The sequence below is a fragment of the Hyperoodon ampullatus genome (assembly GCF_949752795.1).
Source record: "Hyperoodon ampullatus genome assembly, chromosome: 10".
NCBI lineage: Eukaryota > Metazoa > Chordata > Mammalia > Artiodactyla > Ziphiidae > Hyperoodon > Hyperoodon ampullatus.
The window spans coordinates 84,858,936-84,885,074 of record NC_136923.1 but is presented as its reverse complement, the minus strand read 5'-3'; the positions used below and the strand labels follow the sequence as shown (position 1 = coordinate 84,885,074).

General features: G+C 43.5%; 4 protein-coding genes and 1 pseudogene across 5 annotated transcripts; 3 read left to right on the top strand and 2 right to left on the bottom strand.

Annotated features, from left to right (window-relative positions):
* Window positions 1–386: 386 nt before the first annotated feature.
* LOC307058540 (histone H2B type 1-B-like) lies at window positions 387–767 on the bottom strand (the record flags this gene model as incomplete). The annotated part of the gene is made up of 1 exon (XM_079712044.1): window positions 387–767. One exon carries the CDS (start codon window positions 765–767, stop codon window positions 387–389), a length of 381 nt encoding a protein of 126 aa, XP_079568170.1.
* Window positions 768–1,092: 325 nt separating this feature from the next.
* LOC307058999 (histone H2A type 1-D-like) lies at window positions 1,093–1,491 on the top strand (annotated as a pseudogene). The gene has a single exon. The product of its transcript is annotated as a histone H2A type 1-D-like (transcript).
* A 965-nt stretch (window positions 1,492–2,456) lies between these two features.
* Window positions 2,457–2,867, top strand: H3C3 (H3 clustered histone 3; the record flags this gene model as incomplete). Its single annotated transcript, XM_079713850.1, has 1 exon — window positions 2,457–2,867. The coding sequence occupies one exon, from the start codon at window positions 2,457–2,459 to the stop codon at window positions 2,865–2,867; it is 411 nt and encodes a 136-aa protein (XP_079569976.1).
* A 4,916-nt stretch (window positions 2,868–7,783) lies between these two features.
* H1-2 (H1.2 linker histone, cluster member) lies at window positions 7,784–8,561 on the bottom strand (the record flags this gene model as incomplete). The annotated part of the gene is made up of 1 exon (XM_079712739.1): window positions 7,784–8,561. One exon carries the CDS (start codon window positions 8,559–8,561, stop codon window positions 7,920–7,922), a length of 642 nt encoding a protein of 213 aa, XP_079568865.1. The 3' UTR covers window positions 7,784–7,919.
* A 10,366-nt stretch (window positions 8,562–18,927) lies between these two features.
* On the top strand, window positions 18,928–25,563 carry HFE (homeostatic iron regulator; the record flags this gene model as incomplete). The annotated part of the gene is made up of 6 exons (XM_079713657.1): window positions 18,928–19,003; window positions 22,456–22,719; window positions 22,904–23,203; window positions 24,041–24,316; window positions 24,449–24,562; window positions 25,523–25,563. 6 exons carry the CDS (start codon window positions 18,928–18,930, stop codon window positions 25,561–25,563), a joined length of 1,071 nt encoding a protein of 356 aa, XP_079569783.1.
* Between the last annotated feature and the right edge of the window lie 576 nt (window positions 25,564–26,139).

Genomic DNA, 26,139 nt, shown 5'->3' with positions numbered 1-26,139 from the left:
TACTCTCTGAAATCCCCTAACCGCTTCCTTACCAAGGAGGGACATTCCCATCACCATTAGAAATTTCAGGAGGCTTTGTAGAAAGGAGTGAACACTTCCAACAGCTTAATAAGCATCTGGAAGTTTAATCCTTGGGAAAAAGATGAGATTTTTGGGTAATGCGACACAGTAATTCATGTGTTTTAAAGCCGATAAACCTTCCAAGTCGCTTGGGGCTCTGGCTCCAAAATTGCTTCAACTATCAATACCACGGGAAAAAACACCTGAAAGTAAATATAACCAGTAGAGAATTGCACTCATCATCAAAAAAACAGAAGTTTCAGCTCTTCTTCGACAAAGTGGGTGGCTCTGAAAAGAGCCTTTGGGTCGAGTGCCTATACAAGCACTTACTTGGAGCTGGTGTACTTGGTAACGGCCTTGGTGCCCTCGGAAACAGCATGCTTGGCCAGCTCCCCAGGGAGCAGTAGGCGCACAGCCGTCTGGATCTCCCTAGATGTGATCGTGGAGCGCTTGTTGTAATGCGCCAAGCGCGACGCCTCACCCGCGATGCGCTCAAAGATGTCGTTGACGAACGAGTTCATGATACCCATGGCCTTAGATGAGATGCCGGTGTCTGGGTGGACCTGCTTCAAAACTTTGTATACGTAAATGGAATAACTCTCTTTACGACTACGCTTGCGTTTCTTCCCGTCTTTCTTCTGCGCCTTAGTGATGGTCTTCTTAGAACCCTTTTTAGGGGCCGGAGCAGATTTAGATGGCTCTGGCATAGTTCTTCCGAAGAGCTGTAGTAAACGTTAGTCCACCTCCACAACTAAAATTACTAATAAGAAGAGTTCAGAACCCATTTATTTATAGTCGTTCAATGCAAACGAGCAATCAAGAGTTCTTACTTTTGATTGGATAGAGCAGAACAGGGTCACAAAAGGGCGGGAGGGGCGTATTTTATGCAAATAAGGGATACACAATTTGTTTTTCTATTGGATAGAAAAACAGCATACTTTTGACCAATCGGATAGCTTACTGGGGCATCCCTGTACTGTCTGTAAAATGATTTGTTCATATGTCATCCAGCGTTTTCTCCTTTTGCTCACAATGTTTGTTGTTAAGTTGTGTAAGGTGATTACGTCTGGACGTGGTGAATAAGTAGGCAAGATTCGAGCTAAAGCTAAAACTCGATCTTCCCCAGCTGGTTTGCAGTTCCCAGTAGATCGCGTACACTGGTTGCTCCGTAAGGGCAACTACTCCAAACGGGTCGGTGTCGGGGCCCCAGTGTACCTGATGGGCGAGATTTTGGAGCTGGCGGCCAGCCCGACCCGCGACAACAAGACGCGGGTAATTCCGCGCCACCTGCAGCTGGCCATCTATAATGAGGAGGAGTTCAACAAGCTGCTCGGCAAAGTCACCATCGCTCAGGGCGGCGTCCTGCCCAACATCCAGGCTGTGCTGCTGCCCAAGAAGACTGAGAGCCACTGCAAGACCAAGGGCAAGTAAAGCCTAGACAAAATACGAAATTCTTTTTTATAAACTGTCTAGAGGCTCTTTTCAGAGCCATCTACATTTTCATTAAAAAAGCTGGTAGCCAGGTATCTATCTCTGTTTTTTTAAAGACAGAGTGACGTCAAAACACTGACTTCCAGGGAAATTGGACTTCCCACAAGAATTATTTTAGTGCATACCGGGTGAAACTTCTGTAGTCAACAAAAGCGTTTCTAAAGAGGAGGCAGAAGCATCGCTCGGGCTTGAGAATAACAAAAAGCAAAGAAATTTTCCTTTTGCCAGTAATAAACCTGTTCGGGCTTTCAAGGTTGTAAAGTTAAGAAAAATCTATTTTTTTCTGACGAAAGTTTGGCTGCAGTCCAGTGTGTATCTGTCATCAAATCGGTCTTTACATGTGATTTTTTGAATCATCCACTCAGTGACACTGCCATGTAGTTTCACAAAAGAAAAACTCAGGGTTAGGGGAGCTGTGATGACCAGAGAAAGTGGCAGTCCTGGCGGTTCGAGATTTATTTAAACCTACCCCAGCTGTCTGGGGGAGAAAAAACGATTGTACTCAGTTTAGTGTGTGGACCAGCTGTATTGACAACCCGCGAGCGTGTCAATATTGACACGCTGAGAATATTGAGAATATCAGGGGAACTCATCAACTGAATCGGAAGTTAACATGGTCCTTAAGTGTCTCGTTATGCACGCTGTAGTTGGCGGCGGGATGAAATAGAACGTATGAAAATTCCTTCAGATCCCAGAGGCAAAAAAAGGCACCGGGAATGGGTGGTAAAGGAATTCATCCAATCAGATTCTTTAGTAATTAATTCTCCTTCCCGGTCACCTTTCAGCCAATGGTTTTATCGCGCGGTACTTTTGAAAAACTACAAGACCAATCAGGATGCTTCTAACTATATTTAAAGACAACTGCCTAAGACTGCAACAGGACAGTGGGTGTGTGGTCACTTGTCATGGCTCGCACTAAGCAAACCGCTCGCAAGTCGACCGGCGGCAAGGCCCCGCGCAAACAGCTGGCCACCAAGGCGGCCCGCAAGAGCGCACCGGCCACGGGCGGCGTGAAGAAGCCGCACCGCTACCGGCCCGGCACGGTGGCCCTGCGCGAGATCCGCCGCTACCAGAAGTCCACGGAGCTGCTGATCCGCAAGCTGCCGTTCCAGCGCCTGGTGCGCGAGATCGCGCAGGACTTCAAGACCGACCTTCGCTTCCAGAGCTCGGCCGTGATGGCGCTGCAGGAGGCGTGCGAGGCCTACCTGGTGGGGCTCTTCGAGGACACCAACCTGTGTGCTATCCACGCCAAGCGCGTCACCATCATGCCTAAGGACATCCAGCTTGCCCGCCGCATCCGCGGGGAGAGAGCATAAAGAAAGTAATCTTCCTAATTGAAAAAAGGCTCTTTTAAGAGCCACCCACAATTTTACTTAAAGGCGGTTGTGACATGATTGCTGAGGTGTTAGAAGTCACTAATGGTAGAAAGCGTATAGTAAAAATTCAAGTAAGGGAATTTCGTATTCATAAAATCCAAAATAAGCCTTTATTCGGGTTAGAGTTATTCAGGGAATTATCTCATAATTAAAATGCTGTCTTCAGGTCAATTGGTCTACCTAAAATGGAATTGTAGCTCAGGCAATAGGAACTGACCTCAGTACTCACCAGCAGAGATACACTGAATTTATGTAACCTTAAGACTTGCCTATGCATCTTAAAATCAAGGGGGTTTGAGATACTGAAGGGTACCAACTGTAGAGCTTTTTTTTTTTTACCCATGCCCCCTTTTAATACAAAGAACATTTACTTAAATGTTAATTTTAAAAAAAATTTCCACATATTGATGTACAATGTAACTGATGGAGCAGATGATTTTCTGAGGCTTAACGCTTACACAACGCGGTGACTTAAAACTACAAACAAAATTACAAATTAGATACTGAATATTTATAATGAGAAAATAAATTAACAAATTCCAATTTTACAAAAAGACAAAACCATAGCTATCACAAAATTCAGAAAAAGCACATTTTATTAAGTTGAATACACACTGCAATGCTTTATTTTCCTATATTTTTGACAGCATACTCTGATTCCCTCTTTAAAGGAAAATTGTTTAGTAATATTTTCTATAGAGTGTAGACAGTGGGAAGAGAATTCAGTATTCCCTCTAGGGTGGTTGATCACAATTTGTTTTAGTCCCTTGATAACTTAGAAGAATTTCAGCTTCAAAGCACTGTAGGTGATGTCAAGTTTTTAGGATCGTTTTCAAATTTGGAAAATCCTCTGTCAAACTTCTTTCATATGTGAATTGTAAAATTTGGAAGAATTCTTCACAGACTAGCTTCTGGCTCTATACATTTCAAATCTCAATTCTCCTCTATGCATTCACTCCCAGTGCTGGGTACATGGATATATGACATCTAGTCCCATATTTTCTTGCCATTAATCCAGGTGAGTTTATCAGTGGGCAGTAGGAGTATTCCTTGAAGCCATTCTTAGATCAGACTGGCTAGCAACAACTGAACTATCAATATATATGAGCACATCTGCACATCACTTTATATATGTCATTAACCCCAAACAAAATATAGATGCAAGTAAATTTTCTCAAGTCCCAAATATTCTCATCAACATCCCAGCATAATCAGACAAAAGGTGAATTGTAAAAGAAGAGAAGATTGAATGGAAATAAATGGTTTTTACCAGCTGTGATTAAAATCTGTCAACATTGCAATTTTTTAAAAAGTATTTATTTATTTATTTATTTATTTATTTTTTGCGGTACGCAGGCCTCTCACTGTTGTGGCCTCTCCCATTGCGGAGCACAGGCTCCAGACGCACAGGCTCAGCGGCCATGGCTCACGGGCCCAGCCGCTCCACGGCATGTGGGATCTTCCCGGACCGGGGCACGACCCCGTGTCCCCTACATCGGCAGGCGGACTCTCAACCACTGCGCCACCAGGGAAGCCCAAAAGTATTTTTTAAAATGAGGGCAAGTGAACATATTATACTCCCAGGGGCCCCTCCCAGGACCTTGGAAGTACAGGGTCTGACACTTGAGTTTCATTAACTTCAGGGTAAATCTGCTTCTCAGCACAGGCTATGCTTTTCCAAATTACACATGGCCTTCCTTGCCCTCCTACCACTCTGTTATACCACACCTCAGCAGAATGCCCTGTTGAGAAACACTGGTCTCGGATGACTCAGGACTCTGAGATAGAGTCAGCATAATTATAGGATCAGGTCAGCATAATTATTTCCTTGGAAACATCTAGATTCTACTCTAGAGCAAGTATACTCTTGTGTGCTCCTTTCAGCGTTTACTATAGATCTTTATTGTTCAAGACGGTAGCCAATAGCCATATGTGGCTATTGAGCGCTTGAAACATGGCTAGTCCAAATTGAGATGAGCTTAAGTGTAAAAATACATACCAAATTTCAAAGAGTTAGTATGAAAAATAGAATTTAAAATCTCCTTAATATTTTTACCTTAGATGACTTGTTGAAATCTTTTTATTTTAGTGGGTTAAAATATTATTAAAATAGATTTTACTTGCTTTTTTACTTTTCTAAAATGTGGCTACTAGAAAATTTTTGATTACTTATGTGGCTCATTATATTTGTGAGGAACAGCACTCATACATGGAGGATAATTATACTGGCTCACATAACTCATTATGTCCTTAATGTGACCAAGCCTCAGTAATAATGGCACCTACCTCAAGGTGCTGTGAAAAGAATGTGTTTGAAAATAAATAAAGAGTGTTCAGCAATAGTGCTTGGCACCCTTGTAAATTAGTGCTCAAGAAATGCTAGCTGTCAACACTATTGCTGTTACCACTGTGCCCTATATCCCTGTTCCCTTCTGAAATTCTCTAATGATGTAATCACGTCTTGTACTGGACCTGTTCCTCTCTGGCATGGATTTCAACCACAAAGTTACCTTTTACATCTCCCTCAGTCTTAGAAGAAATAAAATCTAGAGCACTGCCTAGGGGAAGTAATAGGATATTTAATTTTTCATCCATAAGAGCACTATGTATGTACAGAAAAAATTTTTTTTACAATAATGCATTACAAGGAACCTTTAATTTCTGTGTGCACTTTCAACGTACATGAACATTTCATGAATTTTCCTCATTATCAGTCAGCAGTTTAGTTTATGCAATATTCATTGCCATTTTTGGCTAATCAGCCATGTTTGGCCAATTATTTGAGTATATTATTGCTGTTGTCAATATTATTTTATAATAAGTGAATACTGAAAATAATATTAATAATGTCAAAATAAAATATAGGTTTTATAAACTAAACAAAATCGTGACAAAGACCTTTTCATTAAACTAGCCAATTTTTAGAATTGAATGAATGTCTTATTAGACCCAAGCCAGTAAACTATGTGAACAGTTGTGAGGGAATGGAACAAAATTAAAGAACATGGACAAAATTGAGGAAACATTGTTGAAGACTGTCTAAAGACTAGATAAAATTAGAGATTTTTAACAATAACTTAGCTCTCTGTGAATGAACTCTTCCTGCAGCCTTACTAAAGAATGGTTATATTTGTTTTTGAGGAATATGTTTTACTTGAAAGTAAAGGACATGTTTCAACTATGCAAATACATTTGCAGGAAACATTCAATGATAGGATCAACTGTATATAAACCCAATAAATTTACACCCCAAAGGGCATTCACAAGAAGTTTGAAGAAAAATTAGAGAATCGACTCTCTTTGCTTAGGTTGATTCCTTCCCTGCCTCTTAGAGCTGATGTGAAAATCAAGCAAATGGGTGGAACTGAAATTATTTGAAGGAGAAAGGGAACATAGAAGTACATGGTGCTATTACTATAAGCCCTATCTGTGATTATATTTGGAGTGTCTTTATTAGGTCTCCTGGTTGTTGCAACTTGACCCAACCTGAGCTAAGTGGAGAGGCCCCGGTGGCAGGAGTTCAGGTGGCTCAAAGAACCAGGAACTCAGGAGATGTCAGGAACCCAGATCTTGCAGCACTCCCTGTACACCTCTCATCTCTGCTTTTCTATGCACTTTGGCTCCATCCTACTCTTTTTATCCACTAGATCTCTTGGTTTCTCCTACACAGTGACTAAGACGAGGAATGAACTCCATGGCCACTACCACTAATGCAAGAAATAACTCAACTCACAGATTCGTCCTTGTGGCAATGGTTGAAGAACTGAGCTGCAGGTCTGCAGAAGCCCCTGACCCTGGAAATTGCCTTGAGAAATTCTCTGCCCACCAGAATAGAAATAGGATGCTGGACTTTCTCTACCCAGGAGAAATGCCATGAATATGAAAGAATCCACATATAATGCTGTTAATGAAAACTAAAGCCTTTTATTAGAGACATCACCTCCCCCCGCAATACACACAAAATTTCCAAAACTTTACCAATATATTTTTTCTCCTTCGCGTAGAAAATTTTGGATTGCACAAAAATGCGTTTAGAGCATCTTCGATTTTTAGATGTTAAAGCCCACCTAAAATGAGAATCCTTGACTGGCCAGCCAGGACAAAATGGCCGACTAAAAGTTGTTTTTCATACACTCAAATCCATCACACATTTGTTGAAAGTTACACGATGCGAGGAACAGAAAGATCCCTGGTCCAGCCTTGCCCTGGGTGGAAGAGTCATTGCCACCGCTGTAGCAGTTTTTCAAATGTTCCTTTGCTGCCACAGCCCACAGGAATTAACAAAAGAATGCGAGGCAAGAGCGTCTGCACCCACCCTCCTCCCAGGATCGGATGATACCAACGCCCCCGAGAGCCAGCAACTTGACTTTCGAAACATGGAAAATGTCCGAAATACCAGATACATTTCTGTATCAAGCGAATAGTGCTAACCCAACGGAAGGAAAACAAACATTGGAGACTAAGGATGGAGGCCGGCCACCATCCAATTAAATACATGGTGAAAATCACAGGCTGGAGAAGTGAGCCAACCCGCGAGCAGGGCGGGACTTTTGAATGAGTTCTTAGCTTAATCGGAATATCCCGTTAAGACTAAGAAACTGGCTGGATTTCTTTGTGGTTGTATTTGCTGTTCACAGGAGTGGAGCGGGGCAGGCAGATAGCCCAAGTACGCAAGTCTCCGGACAGCGCTTGTAATTGCTGACCAGGAGACTAACCAAAAGCACCGCAGAGCAAGGAGCAACCCACAAGGATGGGTCTATGCCCTGCAACCCCACAGCAGTCACCCTCCCAAGCCCTTGCTGCCCATCTTAGGGTAGCGTGAGCAGCCTTCTGCAACGACTCCTGCGCAACCTTGATCTAGATTAAAAGGCGAAAAGTGATATAAGTATACAGAAACAGCAAGTACGGAAGGAGTATACAGGTCTTTTTTTTGAGATCAGTGGTGGCTCTGAAAAGAGCCTTTTTGGGTTTTAGAAGCAGACGATTAACAACCTACTTCTTTTTGGGTGCAGCCTTCTTGGGCTTGGCAACCTTAGGCTTGGCGGCTTTGGTCTTCACTGCCTTCGCTGCGCTCTTGGCGGCCTTCTTGGGTTTAGCAGCTTTAGCTTTCCTTGGACTCTTGGCAACTTTCTTGGTCACAGTAGCTGCGGCTGGCTTCTTCGCCTTCTTCGGGGTCTTCTTGGCGGTTTTTTTCGGGGTGGCCGCACCCGTGGCTTTCTTGGGCTTCTTAGCTGCCCCAGCAGCCTTCTTGGGCTTGGTCGCACCTGCCTTCTTAGCTTTGGGCTTGGCTTCCCCAGTGGCCCCCTTCCTGTTGAGCTTAAAGGAGCCGGAAGCACCGGTGCCCTTGGTTTGCACCAGAGTGCCCTTACTCACCAGGCTCCTAAGACCCAGTTTGATGCGGCTATTATTCTTCTCCACATCGTAGCCCGCGGCCGCCAGCGCCTTCTTGAGCGCAGCCAGAGACACACCGCTCCGCTCTTTGGAAGCGGCGACAGCCTTCGTGATGAGCTCGGACACCGGCGGCCCAGACGCCTTCCGGCGCGCCCCGGCCGGCTTCTTGGCCGCCTTTTTCTTAACCGGGGTCTTCTCCGCAGGAGGCGCGGCGGTGGGAGCGGCAGGAGCGGTCTCCGACATGCTGAATGCTGAAGATCTAGGACTCGGGTACAAGTGGCAAGTCGCCGATGGAACTACGCTTGGGCCGGGCCGCCGTATATATAGAGCGCAGGCGCGCGCTGATTGGTGCTCCGGTCGCCCGCCTGGCTGGCAGGCTCTGAGCCGCCGCGGTGCGCCCAAGTTGTGTTTGTTCCACTTCACAAAAGGGGGAAAATATTAAAATACGCAGCACCAAATCACCCGAGTTTGGTCGGGAAAGGATCCGAGAAGCCTCAGGCTTCGTGCTCTCCATTTATTTTTTCCGCAACCACAAAGACTACTCGTCCAGTCGTCCCCAACTCCCCCAACTCCTAGGGAAGTCCTGGGCAGTCGGAGACCACTTTCTGTTTTTCTTCTAAATTACCTGTTCGCTCCTTTGCCCCTGAAAGTTCTTTTTCTCAGGGGTGGTTGGGCACATGCTTCCCTTCTTTTGGAGCCAAAAATGAAATGGTTTCCACCTAAATTTTCACCATAATTCTGTTTCTTCGCAAGGGAAGTAACACAGGTCCTCTGTGAATTCTTCGTACAGACCCACAGGAACTGTGGACTGGGACCAGGATTCTGGGGCCAGTCCAAAGCAGTTAGGGCGGGATGGGAGGGGGTTCGTAAGCCTTGGGGGGGTCCTGGATGATGGGGGGTTAGAGACTTAAATCTTTGATTTGAAGACATTGAAACTCTATGAAATCCCTCTTTTCATAGATGGGGGCGGGGCACTCTTCTCACTTCTCCAAAGGCAAGAAATTGGGCTGTTTTTTAAAAGCTCTCAGGTTTCCCTCTGGGTTGTGCAAAGCAGGGGGTCTGGCCCTCAAGGACAGGGATAATGAGGAAACAAAGGAGACCCCCTAAGCCTGCAAATAACCCCCAAATAGACTTGGCAGCTAGGGACATTTAGATGATCTGTTTTCAAAGAAAACAAGCATTTATTTATTTATTTTTGCATGCTGCAATAAAGAGATGAATTTCAGCACGTGAAAATTCTAGGTTACTTCCACTAACAATATCTAACACATGTCGTGGTACAGGACACTCTCTAACTGGGAACCCAAAGATACAGATGGAAATAAAGCAACTGACTTCAACAAGATACACTTTTGACTTTTAAGATGAACTATAGATTTGAAACAGAGATGAAATGGCAAAATTTTAACAGAAATAGAGGAAAATTACTAGAACAAATAAATTATTATGCCACTTTTTGCTGATAAGCTCACCTCTTAACCCCTCTAAAGCCGGCCATATGTATTCTATTCTAAAGCTCCCTTTACTACTACTACATCTAGATGAAAATATGTACTAAAGATGTCAGTCTTAGATGTGATAGTCAAAAGGGGTTATACAAATTAAGTTCAGTGATGATTGAAAAATGAGGTATCTTCTTTTAGATTAAGGATAACCCCATGGTTTCACTGAATAACATTCATTCAACATTTGGAAACTATGTCTACTACTGGTCATGTCCTCTGGGAATTAACAGCCTAATAAGATTAGTGATGGATGAATTAGCAACCGCAGAAAATCGCTTTAGACCTGCCATCCATCAGTGTGACTTTGGGTATAGGAATTGTAAGAAATCATTGAATGTGTACGAACAACTAAAGTACCTTCATCATGCTAATATGTTTTGGTAAAAAAATAAAATAAGAACATGCCATTTGGTTCTGATTCTATGTGCAATGAGCCCCCTCTTCATCTGAAACTCAGCTAAGTATGCATAACCACCAGAAAAAGAGCTGTGTGGAGTCTTGATTACCAGGTCACTGAACCTCCCTTCACTATAAAGTGGTGTCCCTGGGCTTCCCTGGTGGCGCAGTGGTTGAAAGTCCACCTGCCGTTGCAGGGGACACGGGTTCGTGCCCCGGTCCGGGAAGATCCCACATGCTGCGGAGTGGCTGGGCCCGTGAGCCATGGCCGCTGAGCCTGCGCGTCCGGAGCCTGTGCTCCGCAACGGGAGAGGCCACAACAGTGACGTGAGAGGCCCGCGCACTGCAAAAAAAAAAAAAAAAAATTGGTGTCCCTTTTTGCAAATCAGCAGCATGTAAATTTGATTACTGTAATTCAGTTTTCTGATATGACCACTCAGTTTAAATCAGTCAAATCACATCTCTCTATATGCAAATCTGAAGTCCAGAACCAGACATCAGCCACTCAAATTCTTGCTCTCAACCTCCTGGCCACATAATAGAGGCCAGAAGGCAGAAAAACAAGTAGCCCTTCTCTAGATCCCTGTAACTTGTGTTGAGAAAAGTCAAAAACAAAGCAAAGATATTTCTTCATGTCTTTTCAAGCTGTAGTAGAGAATTCTCCACAAGTCCACTTGTGGTTCATCTAATGCTCTAAGGCCATGCTATACAGTAAAATAGAATGTGTCATACACGTAATTTTAAGCTTTCTAGTAGTCACAATGAAAAAATAAGAAGAAATAGTTGAATCTAATTTTAATAATATATTTTACTTAACTCAGTATATCCAAACTACTATCACTTCAACATGTAATCGATATTTTAAAATATAAGATAGTTTCTATTCTTTTTTTCATATAGTAAGTCTTCAAAGTCTGGTGTGTGTTTTACGTTTGTAAAATTTCAGACTAGCCACATTACGAGTGCTCAATGACCACATGTGACTAATAGCTGTCATACTGGACAGCACGCTGTCCAGTATGACTTAATATTTCCTTTTCGATTGGGCTCAGAGTATGCAAAATTATACATTTACTTGTAGAAGATTGATACATTAATAAAGTTTTTGTTTAGTAGAGGTGCAAGTGAATTCTTTCTAGTAGAAAAGATAACCCTAAACGTTATGATTGCATTGCCTAATAGGACGTTAAACAATTTTGTATCTGATTTTTCAGCATTCCAGCATTCTTTCTTGCCCTGACTGAATACATATTTCGTTCTCCTGTATCCTGCTTTGACATAACTTTGTCATTCTGCTTGCTCCGTCATTAATACTGAAATCATTCTCTGACCCATGCACAAGCTCACTATACACAGTAATTGTATGAGAGTCATGTTTTGAAAATTATACTTTTACAGTTGGTTATTCAGTTTGTCCTACAAGCTCTGAATCAGAATCTTTAGAAACCATTCTAAAAAATTGGAAGATACAAGATTTTTTGACCATGAGCTATAAAGCCACCTTAGATCTTGTAGATGTCCCATGAAGTCTCAGGCTTTGAAGTAAGATTGAACAAACCTGTGAGCAACAAAAGACCTACTAAAATTAGCTCCAGGGAAAATTCAGATTAAGGGTGTGGTCTGCTCACTCACAATTGATGGTCTCAAGATAGCCAGCAATAAACTGAGGACAAAGTTAAATGTTGCCATGAAATAAATTGTGTATTCTTGTATTTACACACATCCTAAATATTATGGGTTGGCTAATTTTGTTTCACGTTCTTCGGGTCGGGAAAGCTGGCGGACAAAGTTAAAGATGCAGAGCAGAATGTCAAGCCCAAATGGAGCTGGAGAGAGAGAGACTCAAACAGCAAGACACACTCAAAGGAGAGTGAGAGGAGATGTTGGGACAGGTGTATGGATCAGGGGCTGACAACTGATTTTTCTTTCACTTCCTCCTTCTACCATGCCAGAAGAGTGTTCTGTCTGTTCGTTTTAGGCCCCAAATGGAAGTTATTAAAACCTGTTTTTTTCCTGACTCGCCAAGGAAACTTTCGGTTGAGACTAAAGTTTCTGTTATCTTATTCCCTGACACACTCTCAAAATACACTGCGGAAACCAACAGAGAATATAGTAGTAAAGCACATAGTGGGAGCTCAGTTAATACATAGAGAGTATTACAAAAGGAACAATACATTGCAAAACATTTGGAACTGCTATTAGAATCACATAAGTGACACAAGAAACTAGGGCATTAATAGCCACCCGATTTTTCAAGCTTGTTTTCAAATGACTTTAAATGGTTTCAAAAGTGAAACCTACCCTCAAAAGAAAAGGATTTGTCAATAGCGAGAAGATATACATTTTTACACTTTCTCAGTTTAGGCTGCTAATGAAGGCAATTATAAAGCACAAGATGAAAACATATATTAGGCAATAGCCTTAATCAGAATAAATATATGGCTTTACACGATGACTATTTTGGAGGAAACAGGGGCATACACATTTTGGTAGATTTGTTAGGACATGTTATTGCTTTTTATTTCCTAGCTCAATACCATGCCATGCATAAGCTTTTCACATATGCTTACTGAGCACTTGTTAAGCAAAGGACACCAGGAGGGAACAAAAGCAAAGGTAAGCCAAGCAAAGTGTCTCCTCTTAAGGAATTATACGTTTTGAGACTGACACAGACAAATATAATTATCATACAGTGTGATAAATCTGATAAGAAAGACACAAACCACTGAGAGAACAGAAGTATAAAAACCAAAAATGTTCATGTGCTGCTTAAACATTTGCCTTCAAGTACTTCCAATCCAATTGGGAAATTAAGACATCAGAGAACAGGCTAGAACAGTGGTTCTCAAAATTTAGATTTCAGGACCCCTTCACATTTCTAAAAATTAGTAGCCCCCCAGTAAGTTTTGTTAATGTAAGTTACATATATATGTAGATATTTACTACTTTAGAAATTAAAACTGAGTATTAAATTTAATAATCATATGTATATGATGTTTACTACCTATAAATTAATTATATCTATTCATAATTATATATAACAAACAGCATATTATATATTCATTTACACTATATACTATAGATTTGTACATAAAATGTTTAGCACATAATACTATATATACTATATAGAGATTTATATGTAAAATATATAGTAGTATAAATATATAATATTAAATACATACTACTATATATTTTACATATAAATCTCTACATAGTATGTATAATTTATATATACTATATATAGACTTGGATATGAAATCTATAATATGTAATACTATATATATATTATGTATTATAAATGTAAATGATAGAAGGTCAACTCAGAAAAGTTCCTCATTCCCTAGCCCATTCAAAATCCTCACAGCCCCAGGCTAATCTGAGACTTGTAAGGCTGCCTGAAGGTTGGGAACACAGCTGAGTTGTTAGTGCAAAAGAGTAGAAGGCAAGACAGCAGCTTTGGAGCCAGCACACTCATTTCCTCCTTGGTAACACTCCCACTGCTCCCTCGCCCCAGGAATATAGTGAAGATTGAATTAGATAATGTGCGTACAGTTCCTGGGATTGGACGGAACACACAGTAGCCTCTTATTTGAGTTTTATTTCCATTATATCCTTGTACATGGGAGCCTCCTGTCTTGGGGTGACCCTGAGACAGTTGATACTCTCCTTCATTTGGAGGAGTAAGAGTAGAACAAGTCCAACAAGCTGGTTCATTCTTTCCAATTATGTATGTGTCCCCTGGCAGCTTCCGAAAGGTCACCAGACCTAGGAACTAACCCAAGGAAGACCTCAAGAAGAGATTCTAATAAGAAGAAAAGAAGCTTGCCCATTAGAGAAGGGAGATGTGTGTGTGTGTATGTGTACTGGGGAGTGAGAGGAGAGAACATAATCAAGGACCAACACTGTCACTCAGAATCTACCCCCTGCATTGCTGTTCTTGGAGCTCACTCCTTGACCAAAACTCAAAAGGAAAAGATTATGATGACATTCACATAGTCACCTCCTCCCTGCATTCTGCATCCTAAGTGTGAGCATACTTCCAACAGCAGACAGGCATAGCTGTCAGGGAGAACCATGTGTTGTCAGTACAAAAGAGGGACCAAGGTATCCCATCACCCTGCATTTTTTATTACTGAACTCACCTAAACCTTCTTAAGTTAAACATAATTTCTGGTTGGGACCAAATTCTTACAATGTTAGCTTACCTAAGAATTTGTAGCTATGCTTCAGTTAATACATAGATTTCTTATACTTTTCATGGTTAATGATAGTAGCACTTATATTTTCCTCTTAATTTTATAAAATAATCCAGGAAAAATACAGATGTGGCACAGTATATTTATCAAAAGGACTGGCTCAGAAGCTGGAATACCTGAGTTCAAACTCAACTTTGCCATTAGATAATTTTATTACCTTCTCTAGGCCTCAGTTTTCTCATCTATAAAGTGGCAATAGTTGTACTTGTTTTATAGGTTGCTATGAGAATTAATGAGTTAATGTTTATGTAGTTCTAAGAATAGTACCTGCCATGTTGTAAGTACAAATTTTTATATACATATTTTTAAAATTATTTTAAAAGTTATACCTACATTCTTATAAACACAACACCATTCTGTAATTGTTGGTTTAAGAGTGTCAATAATACTAATAAAGATAACAGTTAACCGAACACTTTCTATGCACCAGGCATTGTATGCACTATTTTCATTCTGTCTTCACCACCATCCTATGACTACCATTACAAGCATTAGTACTTCACCAATAAGGAAATGGAGATTGAGAATTGAGATTTCTCCTAGGAGAGCCCTGCAGACTGATTACAATTCATGTACCCTGAACACACACACACACACACACACACACACACATATCAAGTGAACTAAAGTCAAAGACCTTTGTTTTTCTATTATAAAGTGCATAAAATTAAAATACTCCCATAACTATTAATTACTTACTAGTCTGTTTAATGAGTTGTAAGCAGAAAGTGTTTTCACCCATGCAAATAATTCTGCATGAAATCATACCCTTCCGGCAGAATCAAAGGTGTTTACAACACATCTTGCTGTCTGTTCTGATGGACACTAGATGGCGATCCCAACCAACCAAAGCTCATTTTGGCGGCTGGCATGTTACAGTCTCTCCAGGCCCTTATATAATTTTTAACCTTTCGTTATAACTTAACACTTTTCTGTCTCTTTTGGTGAACAGAAATTTTTATTCCCGTTTGACAGATGATGATCCTGACACCGCTGTGAAGCCCTGAGACTTAGGCAAGTCTATAGGCAGGCAAGAGCAAGGGAGGAACAAATTAAGTGGCTTGGACTGACAGTTGTCTAAGTAGTCCAGAAATATCATGCTGGATAATTATTTCATTCCACAAAAAATTAATCTGCACCTTTGATAATCCCATCTGGGTTTAGGGAATAAAGAAGTAAATAAGACAGGCTCTACCCTTATGGTGGAATTTGGAGGATGGGAACCTAAAAAAAGATATGGAATAATGGCTGTGGAAAAGGTCAGAGTGGACATGAAAAGGAGGAAACAGTGGACTTTCCCCAGGCGTGGAGGTTAGCCATAGTCTTACAAAGGCAACTTTTAAAATACTAAATTACTTTTCTTTCCTTTCTTAAAGTAAAAATGACCACAGTGAGGAGGAAGATGACAGAAGAAAACACTATTATGCAAAGGTAACAACACTGGTACTATCTTGGTTAAGGTATATCAATTATGACAATGGTGATAGTAATAGCAAATTTATTACACACTATGTGCTAATAAGGATAAAAAGAGTTAAAGGGTTTTTGACTTTGCAATGTGCCTAAGATCAACCCAACACCTTCATTGTAACACACACGCTCCAAACAAAGCCCCAAGAAGTAGACTGCACTGAAGTGTAGGTTGTGTAAAAGTCCAATTAACAATTTAATAAATGGGTTTGTTTTGGCTTCAACCCTTCCCTGCCCAAAGGCATTTACAATGTAGGATGTCGTTGTCACCAATAGGCACTAGACGGCGCTCCAAATTAACACTGTCCTTGGTGGACAGCTGATGCTTCTTGTGGCCGGGCTAAGTCATCAATCATTAACTCTGGGTTGACATATTACCCAGAAGATTTCAAAACTCATTCATATATAGTCTTTTGATGGACAGAAATGATTATTACCTACAGTTGACAGTGACAGTACTGAGAAGCTGTGAGACTGGAGTAAAGGCCCAGAGCATTCAAGTACCAAGCTGGCTGCCAGGACCTTTGGAGTCAATAATCTTTATAAAGAGAAATAAATTGTCAAATGGACAAGAAACCCATGGTTGATTCATTCACCTCCTCAAGCAATTAATAAGGAGGAGAAGCACAGATAACTACCCTCGAAGTGCATACAGTTTAGAGTAAGGGGGAAAGGCATGGAAAGAGAATGGACAGAAATGTTTTACATTTCACCATATAGTGTGGAGTAGAGACTAAAGGAGGATATGGCCAATTTTACCAAATCATGGTGGTAGAAACAGTCTTGTGCAGAAGCCACTTCAACTGTGTCTTAAATGTGAGTAGCAAATTAGGCATAAGAACCCCAAAGACCTAAAGAGACTGCATATGTTTTATCTTTTTAAATTATTATTATTTTGACAGTGAGATAATCACAATACAGGCAATCTGTAAGAGGATACTGACCTATCACCTGGTAGGGAGCAGCATCCTCAGATAAAAAATGTCATTGATAATATTAGTATGATATTAGAATATGTACTACTAATAAACATGGTTTAGCCTTGTTTATTTGCCAGGCACTTGTTGAGGGCTTCATTTATCAATTTTTATTCTTTTTCACTTAATTCTAAAAATCATTTTATGAAGTAGCTGTTATTATCACCTCTTTACAAATGAGAAAGTTGAGACGGAGAGTTTCAGTGGTTTTGCAGTATAACTTTCCCTTGAAAATTGATTATAATTCATGTGCCTTTAAAGCACACATATATACTCATCAGAAATGAGATACAATAGGGTAGTTTACAAAAACTCTGATTATACTAAAGTGAGCAAGAGTAGACTTTGCTCTTCTTCTCATCGGTAATGAAAAAAATATATACGACAGTTTTCATTAGAAGATATTAAATATCGAGGACGTTTTCTCCCTTAAAATTTCTAAGGCTCTTGGAAGAGCTGAAAGATAACAATTGACAAAAATAGTCATTGCAATGGTCCCAAACTCTTTCCCAATGAAAGAGACATTTATACCATGGTATCTCGTTAGTTCTGATGGCACTCTAAACAAAAACGTACAACATACAGTTTATTCCTAATCTGCCAGTCTGTAATTATTACCTTCTAGGGGTGTCCATGTCTGTTAACAGCTGCAAGAGGTCATTCACATAGAGTATCATTTGGTGATCAGAAATTATTATCCCCATTTCACAGATGAGCAAACTGAGGTTCAGAGAAACTGGAGTAAGGCCATAGTACCGTTAAATCTTTCCCTTTTTGTAGCTCTTTGGAGCTCTCCTCTGCTTGCTAGATGGTATGCTGCCTGACTCATGAATCATTCAAGAAAGCCAATCCAATCTTTAAAATTTACTTTGCTGAATTATTTTTTTTAGCAGCAGCTTAGTGACTGGGTAAGGCGAAAGAGGGGGAGGATGGTGGAATTTGGAGATGATGACTAACTGGTACTAAAATGTTTCATTGTGGAGGGGATGACAAATGTTCTAAAATTGATTGTGGTATGGTTGCTCACCTTTATGAATATACTAAAACCGTGGAATTTTATACTTTAAATGGGTGAATTGTATGTACGTGCATTATATCTCCATAAAGCTGTTACCGAGAAAAAAAAGTAATTGTACAATCAACCCCCATGTGCTCATCAGCAATATTCAACATTTTCCCCACCCGATTTCATATCCCCACACAGTTAAGAGGCCTTAATTTCCAACTCTGATTTTTTCTGAGATGGCCAAAATTTGCATACATGCTTTAAAAGGTATCACTTATTAGGCACTTAAAGGTTTCAGGAAAATCAGATATTAATATCCTTTTGAAATTTCTCAGACAGTAGTTCTCAAACTTTGTTGTGTGTGTTGGGGGAAAGAGGGGTATTTAAAATCCCGTTGCTCTGGTGGCACCATACAGCAATTAAATCAGAGTGTCTGGGGGCTACAGCAGGGCATCAATAGGTTTAACGATTCTCCAGGTGATTCCAATGTGCAGTAGTTGGTGAAATATAATTTAACTACATAAATGGTGAAAGATGTGTCGGTAGATAGGATCTAATCTGTTAATCTTATGATTTAACTAATTCTGATCAAAGAATAAAATAAAATTTTTATGCAAAAACATCAGGATTGGGAAGTTGAACTTAAAATTTTTGAAAATGTATAATTAAATTTTCAAGTTATTCAATATGTAGATCAGAAAATCGTTAAATATACTTTCCCCAGTCAGCAACATTCTCTCTGGGTTTAAAAACCAGAAGGACAGCTGGGTCACCGAGTGTTTCCCAAGCAGGTACTCTGGATTGCAGGAGAGTTCAAGTGCAGGAGACCCATTTCTTTTCGCCAGTGGCCCCGGAAAAGGATCCCACTGGCCAGGAAGTTTCATCTGGGATCCCCGGAGCCTCGGCAATGGCTCCAGGGTGACTTCTTGGGCCACCCCCGTTTCCCCGCCCTACCCAAGCGGCTGAAAAGCGCCAGGACGGACGGTCCGAGCCGGCGAAATGGGCCCGCGAGCCCGGCCAGCGCTTCTCCTCCTGATTCTCCTGCGGACGGTGGCCACGCAGGGGCGACCGCCGCGTGAGTCCGGGGGCTGCGGGCCAGAGAGGGGAGCGGGGGCGGGGCGGGGGGAGGAAAAATCGAAACTAGCTTTTCTTAGCGATTGGGAGTTCGCTAAGCTCGGAACGACTGCTCAGTCCTGTGCGCGGTCCCCTCCCCCAACTTTCCCCGGAGGGGACGTGGGTCACTGGGGTGCAGATGGGGTTACGGGGCCTCTCGCCCCAAGACCTCCACGCCCACCCCCGGCCCGCTCGCTGTCCCTGCTGCTATGGAGTTACACTCGGAACCACCCACTCCCTCCTCCGAGCGTGACGTTTCTAGATATAAACCTTTTCTCATCGAGGCCAAACTCGGATTAGGGGTCCTTGGACTCGGATCTCGGTATTCTTGTTTCTACTGGTGGTTGTGTCATTTTACCCCCGATCATCCCCAAACAGGAAGTTCTTTTCACCAAGGGCGACCTCGGCCGGAGCGCCCCCTCGGTGTTTCCTTCCCCGGGCGCTCTAACGGCTGGGAGACTTTGGGACGAGCGAACGCACGGCGGAGCCAGCCGGGTTTCCATTTCAGAACCACTGGCGCTGTGGGTGGGAGGTTCTTGACAGAGGTCGGCCTAGGGACTAACTGACTCTTGGTGATTGTTCTTTTGCCTGGAAAAATAACATATCTGCTGTTTTTGAACTTTTGAACTGAATCGCACAGTTCTCCTTTTCAGCCCGGGGTTGTTGATTTGCAGTGTTAATAGTATTGTATAATTAACCGGCCTTTACTAAAGGATGCCAAAGGGATGGTAATTAACATGTAAGTAATGACCTCAGTTTTAAATCGCCTTCAGATCTGTGATCTTGTTTGACTCTACTATGCATTTGGAAGGTAGGAGCTATTCGTATGTTGATTTTACTAGTGGTTAATGACCTCAGGTTAAATCCTTTCCCCAGGTTACAAAGAATTCAGGCAATCAGGTTTTCTGACACTAAATGAAGTACCACTGGTTCTAATCTTAGCTGACAGCGTTTGCCCTTACTGTTGTCTGGCACAGCTCTGGACGCTTTATACTTTGTCATGTAGCCTCAGAACCACACTTGGAGGGTAGGTAGTATGTGTATCCACACTTTATAGATGATGAGAATGAGATAAGACTTGCTCACAGGTGGTGACTTTGCTCAATGTTACTCAGGGCTTTTGAGGCAGAGCCCGTGTCTCCGCTTCATAGCTGCGATTCTTCAAAGTCACACTGCATTAGAGGTTGAATCATAAAATTTGTTGGACACAAGTCTTCACTGTTCACAAATACTGAAGGAACACCACCCATGTGTCACGCTGTTCTAGACCCAGGAGAGGGCAGGGAGCCTAGGCCTCTGGTGCTTTGCAGTCAAGTAGACGGGGATGACAATACACAAAAGGATAGAGAGCATCAGGTAATGGGTGCCCTGAAGGCGTGTGAAGCACAGAGATCAGGGCAGGCCACTCTCCCTGGCTGGGTTTGAACAGAGACCTGAAGGAAATAGAGGTGATGCCGCCTGGGAGTAGCGCTTCCCGGATAGGCTGGGGAGATCTGGCAAGGATTTGCAACCTCAGCACTACTGACAACTTTTTTGTTGTGGGGACTGTCGTGTGCATTGTAGGATGTTTAGCAGCATCCCTGTCCTTTACTCACTGGAAGTTAGTAGTCCCCACTTGTGACAACAGAAAATGTGCCCAGACATTGCCAAATGTCCCTGAAGAGACGAAATGTCCTGGTTGAAGAAAGAGCAAGGGCGCTGCTGCAGCAGGAGCACAGGGGCCGGAGGCCTAGAATAGGCAATGGGCTCAGCAGAGGAGCCACGGGCGAGTGTCCTGGGGCCTCACAGGCTACAGTGTGGATTCCAGCCCAGCAGTGATGTGATCAAGCACAGCTGTTGAAAAGATTGCTCCAGCTACTCTGTGGAAAGCATGGTGAAGGGGGCAACGATAAAAACAGGGCAAGCAGACAGGCAGGAGTTGATGGACTGGGCCGGTGGGAGCAGAAGTGGTGGTGAGAAACGGTTGTATTCTGGATCTATTTTGAAGGGAGTTGTTGAGGGATCTATGAAGGATCACATGACAGACAAAGTCGAAGGTGCCTCTGTTATTATTTTATTTTATTTTTATTTTTATTTCATTGGCCTGAGCAACAGGGCGATAGGTGATGCCATTTCTGAGATGGTGAAGGCAGAAGAAAGAGCAGTTGGGGGGAATCAGGAGCCTGGTTTTGGACTTGTTCAAGTTTGAGATTCCAGTGAGTCATTCAACTGGTGGTATCATGTAGGCAGTTGGAGTGTAAGAGTCTAGAGTTCATGGCCAGAGACAAAAATCTAGAAGTCAGCATTTAGTCACCCGACAAGTATGTATTAAGCACATACTACATGCCAGACATTGTTCTAGGCATTGCGGGTACATTCCTGAACTCCCTCATTCTAGAATTGAGGGGAGGTGTAAGGAAGCTTTCACCTGCCCAGAAGTCTGTCCTCTTGGGCTTACTGGGGTTTTTCTATATTTGCATTTGATTTGGAACAGTTTTGCTGCTGAAAAGCTGCCCTGAGCTGTTTATCAGCACATCTTCCAGCATTTGACAGCAAACATTTACAGGCAGACCTCAGAGATATTGTGGGTTCGGTTTCAGACCACCACAATAAAGGGAATGTCACAGTAAAGCTACTCACATGAAGTTTTTGGTTTCCCAGTACATATTCAAATTATGTTTACGACACTGTATTCTATTAAGTGTGCAATAGCATTGTCTTAAAAAAAACAACATACATACCTTAATTTAAAAGTACTTTATTGCTGAGAAATGTTAACCATCATGTGAGCCTTCAGAGAGGCAAAATCTTTTTATAATAGTAACATCAAAGATCACTGATCACAGATCACCATAACAAATATAATAATAATGAAAAAGCTGGAAATCTTGTGAGAATTACCAAACTGTGACACAGAGACATGAAGTGAGCAAAGGCTGTTGGAAAAGTGGTGCTGATAGACTTGCTTGACACGGGGTTGCCACAAACCTTCAATTTGTAAAAAACACGTTAGCTGCAAAGTGCAGTAAGACGAAGTCTGCCTGTACACTGTAAAGCATTTAGAGATGGAAGTAGTGAAAAAAAACAGCAATAATTCCCCTGGACTTGGATCTAATTGGCTCTGAGCACTAACTCTCGAGCTCAACTGCCCTAGCTAGACACACCTTGGGATTTTCTAGAGTCTGTTGGATCCAAGGGAGGCTGCTGTAATTGTGACTACTGGGGCAGGGGCTGGGGCCTGCAGTGGGGTGGCAGGCACACGTGGCAGAGGGGCACAAGGGGAGAGCAGATGGGAGAGGCATGCGGAGGGAAGGCAGGCACCGCATGTCACTTTCACAGGGTGGGACCAGACACAGCTGGTACCAGTTGATTCAGAAGGCCTGCCTCCCAGTTCCCCAGGCAGCTCACAGAGAAGGCCTGCTGCCCTCTCCCCAGGGTCACACTCCCTGCGCTTCCTCTTCATGGGTGCCTCCGAGCCAGACCTTGGGCTGCCCCTGTTTGAGGCCTTGGGCTACGTGGACGACCAGCTGTTCGTGTCCTACGATCACGAGAGTCGCCGTGCAGAGCCTCGTGCCCCGTGGCTCTGGGGCAGGGCCACCAGCCAGCTGTGGCTGCAGCTGAGCCAGAGCCTGAAAGGCTGGGATCACATGTTCATAGTGGACTTGTGGACCATCATGGACAACCACAACCAGAGCAAGGGTACGTGGAGAGCACGCCTCACCTTCCCGAGGTGGGTGGAGTGTGTCCCTGCCTCAGGGATGCATCTTGAGGGAGAGAACTGGCTATTTGAGATCCGGGGGCAGGGAAGAGGGCAGGAGTTTGATTCCTGAGGTCACTGGGTCCCTGTAATGGCGAAAACAGGGGCCTGCTTCTTTGGTTTCAGTAACGAAGCTGAGAGTGCTGCCAGAGTCCCACACCCTGCAGGTGATCCTGGGCTGTGAAGTGCAAGAGGACAACAGCACCAGAGGGTTCTGGAAGTACGGGTACGACGGGCAGGACCATCTTGAGTTCCGCCCTGAGACGCTGGATTGGAGAGCAGCAGAGCCCAGGGCTCGGACTACCAAGCTGGAGTGGGAAGTGAACAAGATTCGGGCCAAGCAGAACAGGGCCTACCTCGAGCGGGACTGCCCTGAGCAGCTGCAGCGCTTGCTGGAGCTGGGGAGAGGGGCCCTGGACCGGCAAGGTATGGCGGGAGCACCCTCTGCCCCTCTCGTGACGGAGGGGAGGGGGACGCAGGGCATGGGATCCCCGGCTGGGTTTTCAGAGATGGTCGAGGTTGTGTAACTCTCTGGGAAGGTAATGAGGTCTGAGTTTTCCACCCTGAGGTCTCCAGCTCTGAGGTCTCCACCTTACGATTGCAATGTATCATCCAGCCATGAGTCATGGTTTTCATTTTTTTCCCATGCACGTAGCTAAAGAAGAAGTAACTGTGATTTTTCTCTTGATTTAACCAAGAACGCTATGTATATTTATAACTTTTAGGAACTCAGAGATGCCAATTATCATACGCATACCAAGGCAAGAAATGAATACCAAGGAGGCGACCGGTCAGTGTAGCAGAATCTTGGAGGGTAAAGGTTACGTTCACAGAACATGGTAGTAGTCACGTAGGCTGCCTATCTTACAAGGCCCCTTCTTACAAGAATACTTATTGGGTTGAACCAGGTGAAATTACCAGTAGTACATATTCAATCACTTTTGAGCCTCATAGGGGCAATTTCATCTGATTCAACTTAATATCCTAACAAAGAACATAAGACATGGGCAACAGGTATGCATATTTACATGTGGGACCGGAGAACAGGCTGATATGACTGTGACTATTCTCCATGTGACACCACATCAGAGCCCAATCTTGGAACATGTGTTAGGGCACAAAATGGTGTGTCTCTCCTACAACTTGCTCTGTCTGCACAGGGAAACTCCTTCCTCCAACCCGTAGAGAAAGTGAAGTGAAAGTTCTGGTCTTCCTGGCGTGGGTAGGAATCCCCCCTCCAGATCCTCCCTCCTTCCTGTTCAGCGCTTCCTTTGGTGAAAGTGACTCATCACGTGGCCTCTGCAGTGACCACTCTACGGTGTCAGGCTCTGAACTTCTACCCCCAGGACATCACCATGAGGTGGTTGAAGGACAGGCAGCCACTGGATGCCAAGGATGTTGAGCCTGAGGACGTGCTGCCCAATGGGGATGGAACCTACCAGGGCTGGGTGGCTTTGGCTGTGCTCCCTGGGGAAGAGCAGAGATACAGCTGCCAGGTGGAGCACCCAGGCCTGGATCAGCCCCTCACTGCCACCTGGGGTATGGATGGGAGCCAGGGGCTGAGTAAACCTGGTGTGGGTGGGATGGGAGTGGTCAACAGGGCAGTGAGGGGAGGGTTGGCTCTGGGATGGGGCAGTGATCATGGGCTTTCACTTGCCTTTGCTATTTTAGAGCCCTCGCTGTCTGGCACCCTGGTCACTGGAATCATCAGTGGAATTGCTGTCTGTATCATCCTCTTCCTTATTGGAATTTTGTTCAGAATCTTGAGGAGAAGGCAGGCTTCCAGTGAGTAGGAAGGAGGAAGCCTCTTAGCATCTCTGCCCCCAGGACACACTAACCCTCCTGCAGGAAGTGGGGCAGGGGGAGGGCAAAGGGGAGTTGGCATCCATGAGAAGCCTTCTCATCTTTTTTTCTCTGGGAGCCTTGGCATCTCTCTGGGAGCAGGAATTAATGATTTCCCTCAGAATGAAAGCTCCTAATTCAACAGACATCTTTTGAATGCCTATTCATTTGCAAGGTGTTGTTTTAGGTAGTGCAGGTGCTTTGAGGTTAAGTCACCTTTGCTATCTCAGAACCCAGGTCTAGTAAGGAATGAAATCCATGACAGGTAAATGCAGTTAAAGACCCCCAAAGATCCTAAGGCAGATATGAAGCAAATGCTCTGGGGTGTCAAGGGAAGGGATGACCACGTCCATCTGGGGACCAAGAAAGGCTTCTGGATCTTGAAGAAGTAGGATTTCTTTAGGTGAGGTTGAGGACGAGGGGAATTCAATGCAGATGAAGCAACCATGCAAGTGGGAGAGTGTGAGGCATGCTGGGAGGTGAGAAATTATTATCAATTTGACCCTTGACTTTACGTACTTTTCAGTCTGCATTTCTACTCCCTGAACATTGGTGGTGCAGGGGATAGAGGGGCAGACAGAAGCCAACTCCTGTAGAGCCCTGGGGGCCTTTGGGATATTATGTTATGAGCACTGCAGGGGCGGCGAGCAATGCAGCGACTTAAATAAGCAAGGAGGAACCCAGTCTCCTCGATATGGAGAGTGAGTTGTTAGGAGGTGAGATGGGAGACAAGGAGACCAGTTAGGAAGCTATTCAGCAATTCCAGATGAGAGATAATGGTGCCTGAAATCCAGGAGTTCCTTGGGAAGGGGGTGGTAAGAGTTGACATACGTGGCCGGGGAGGGGAGGAGGCAAGAGGATCGTAGGTCTGTGATGCCTCTTTCCTGAATCTTGTCTTTACAGGAGGAGCCGCAGGGGACTATGTCTTAGCTGAATGTGAATGAAGTGCAGCCTGCAGACTCCTTGTGGGGAAAGATAAGGTGCACTTGAGGCGTTCTTCATGTTTCCGGACAGCTGGACCTAACAAATAGGAACTGTCTCAGGAACTCTCTGCTCTTAGCCTTCCCCGTTCACTGTCAAAAAGTTCCCCATCCAGGTTTCTGAGTTCCTGCTTCTTAAAGGGCCCCAGTTGTGACCTCTCCCTGAGAACTGGCTCTCCTGAATCCCAAGCTGCATCTAGAGCCTGCCTCCATTTCCTGCATCACCTCAGACTCCATACACCTACGTCATCTCATCTCCTAACGGTGGAATGAGTCTGCTTAAATTTGGGGGGACTTGTGATTCCTTTAAACATCTGAGAATAGCTTTGAACCTTCTCCTCGGGACATACACTCTAATACCCCTACCAGAATTTGACACACACATTCAGGCATTTCCTGGACCCACTCAAGTTTCCTTTTAACCCTCTCTCTGTTATACAAGAACTCACCTGTTTCCAAGCCCCATGGTCTCTTCCATCAGAGGGAGACCTGGACCGTTGTACAGCATGAAGATTGTCCACTGCACAACCCGAGGAGGCA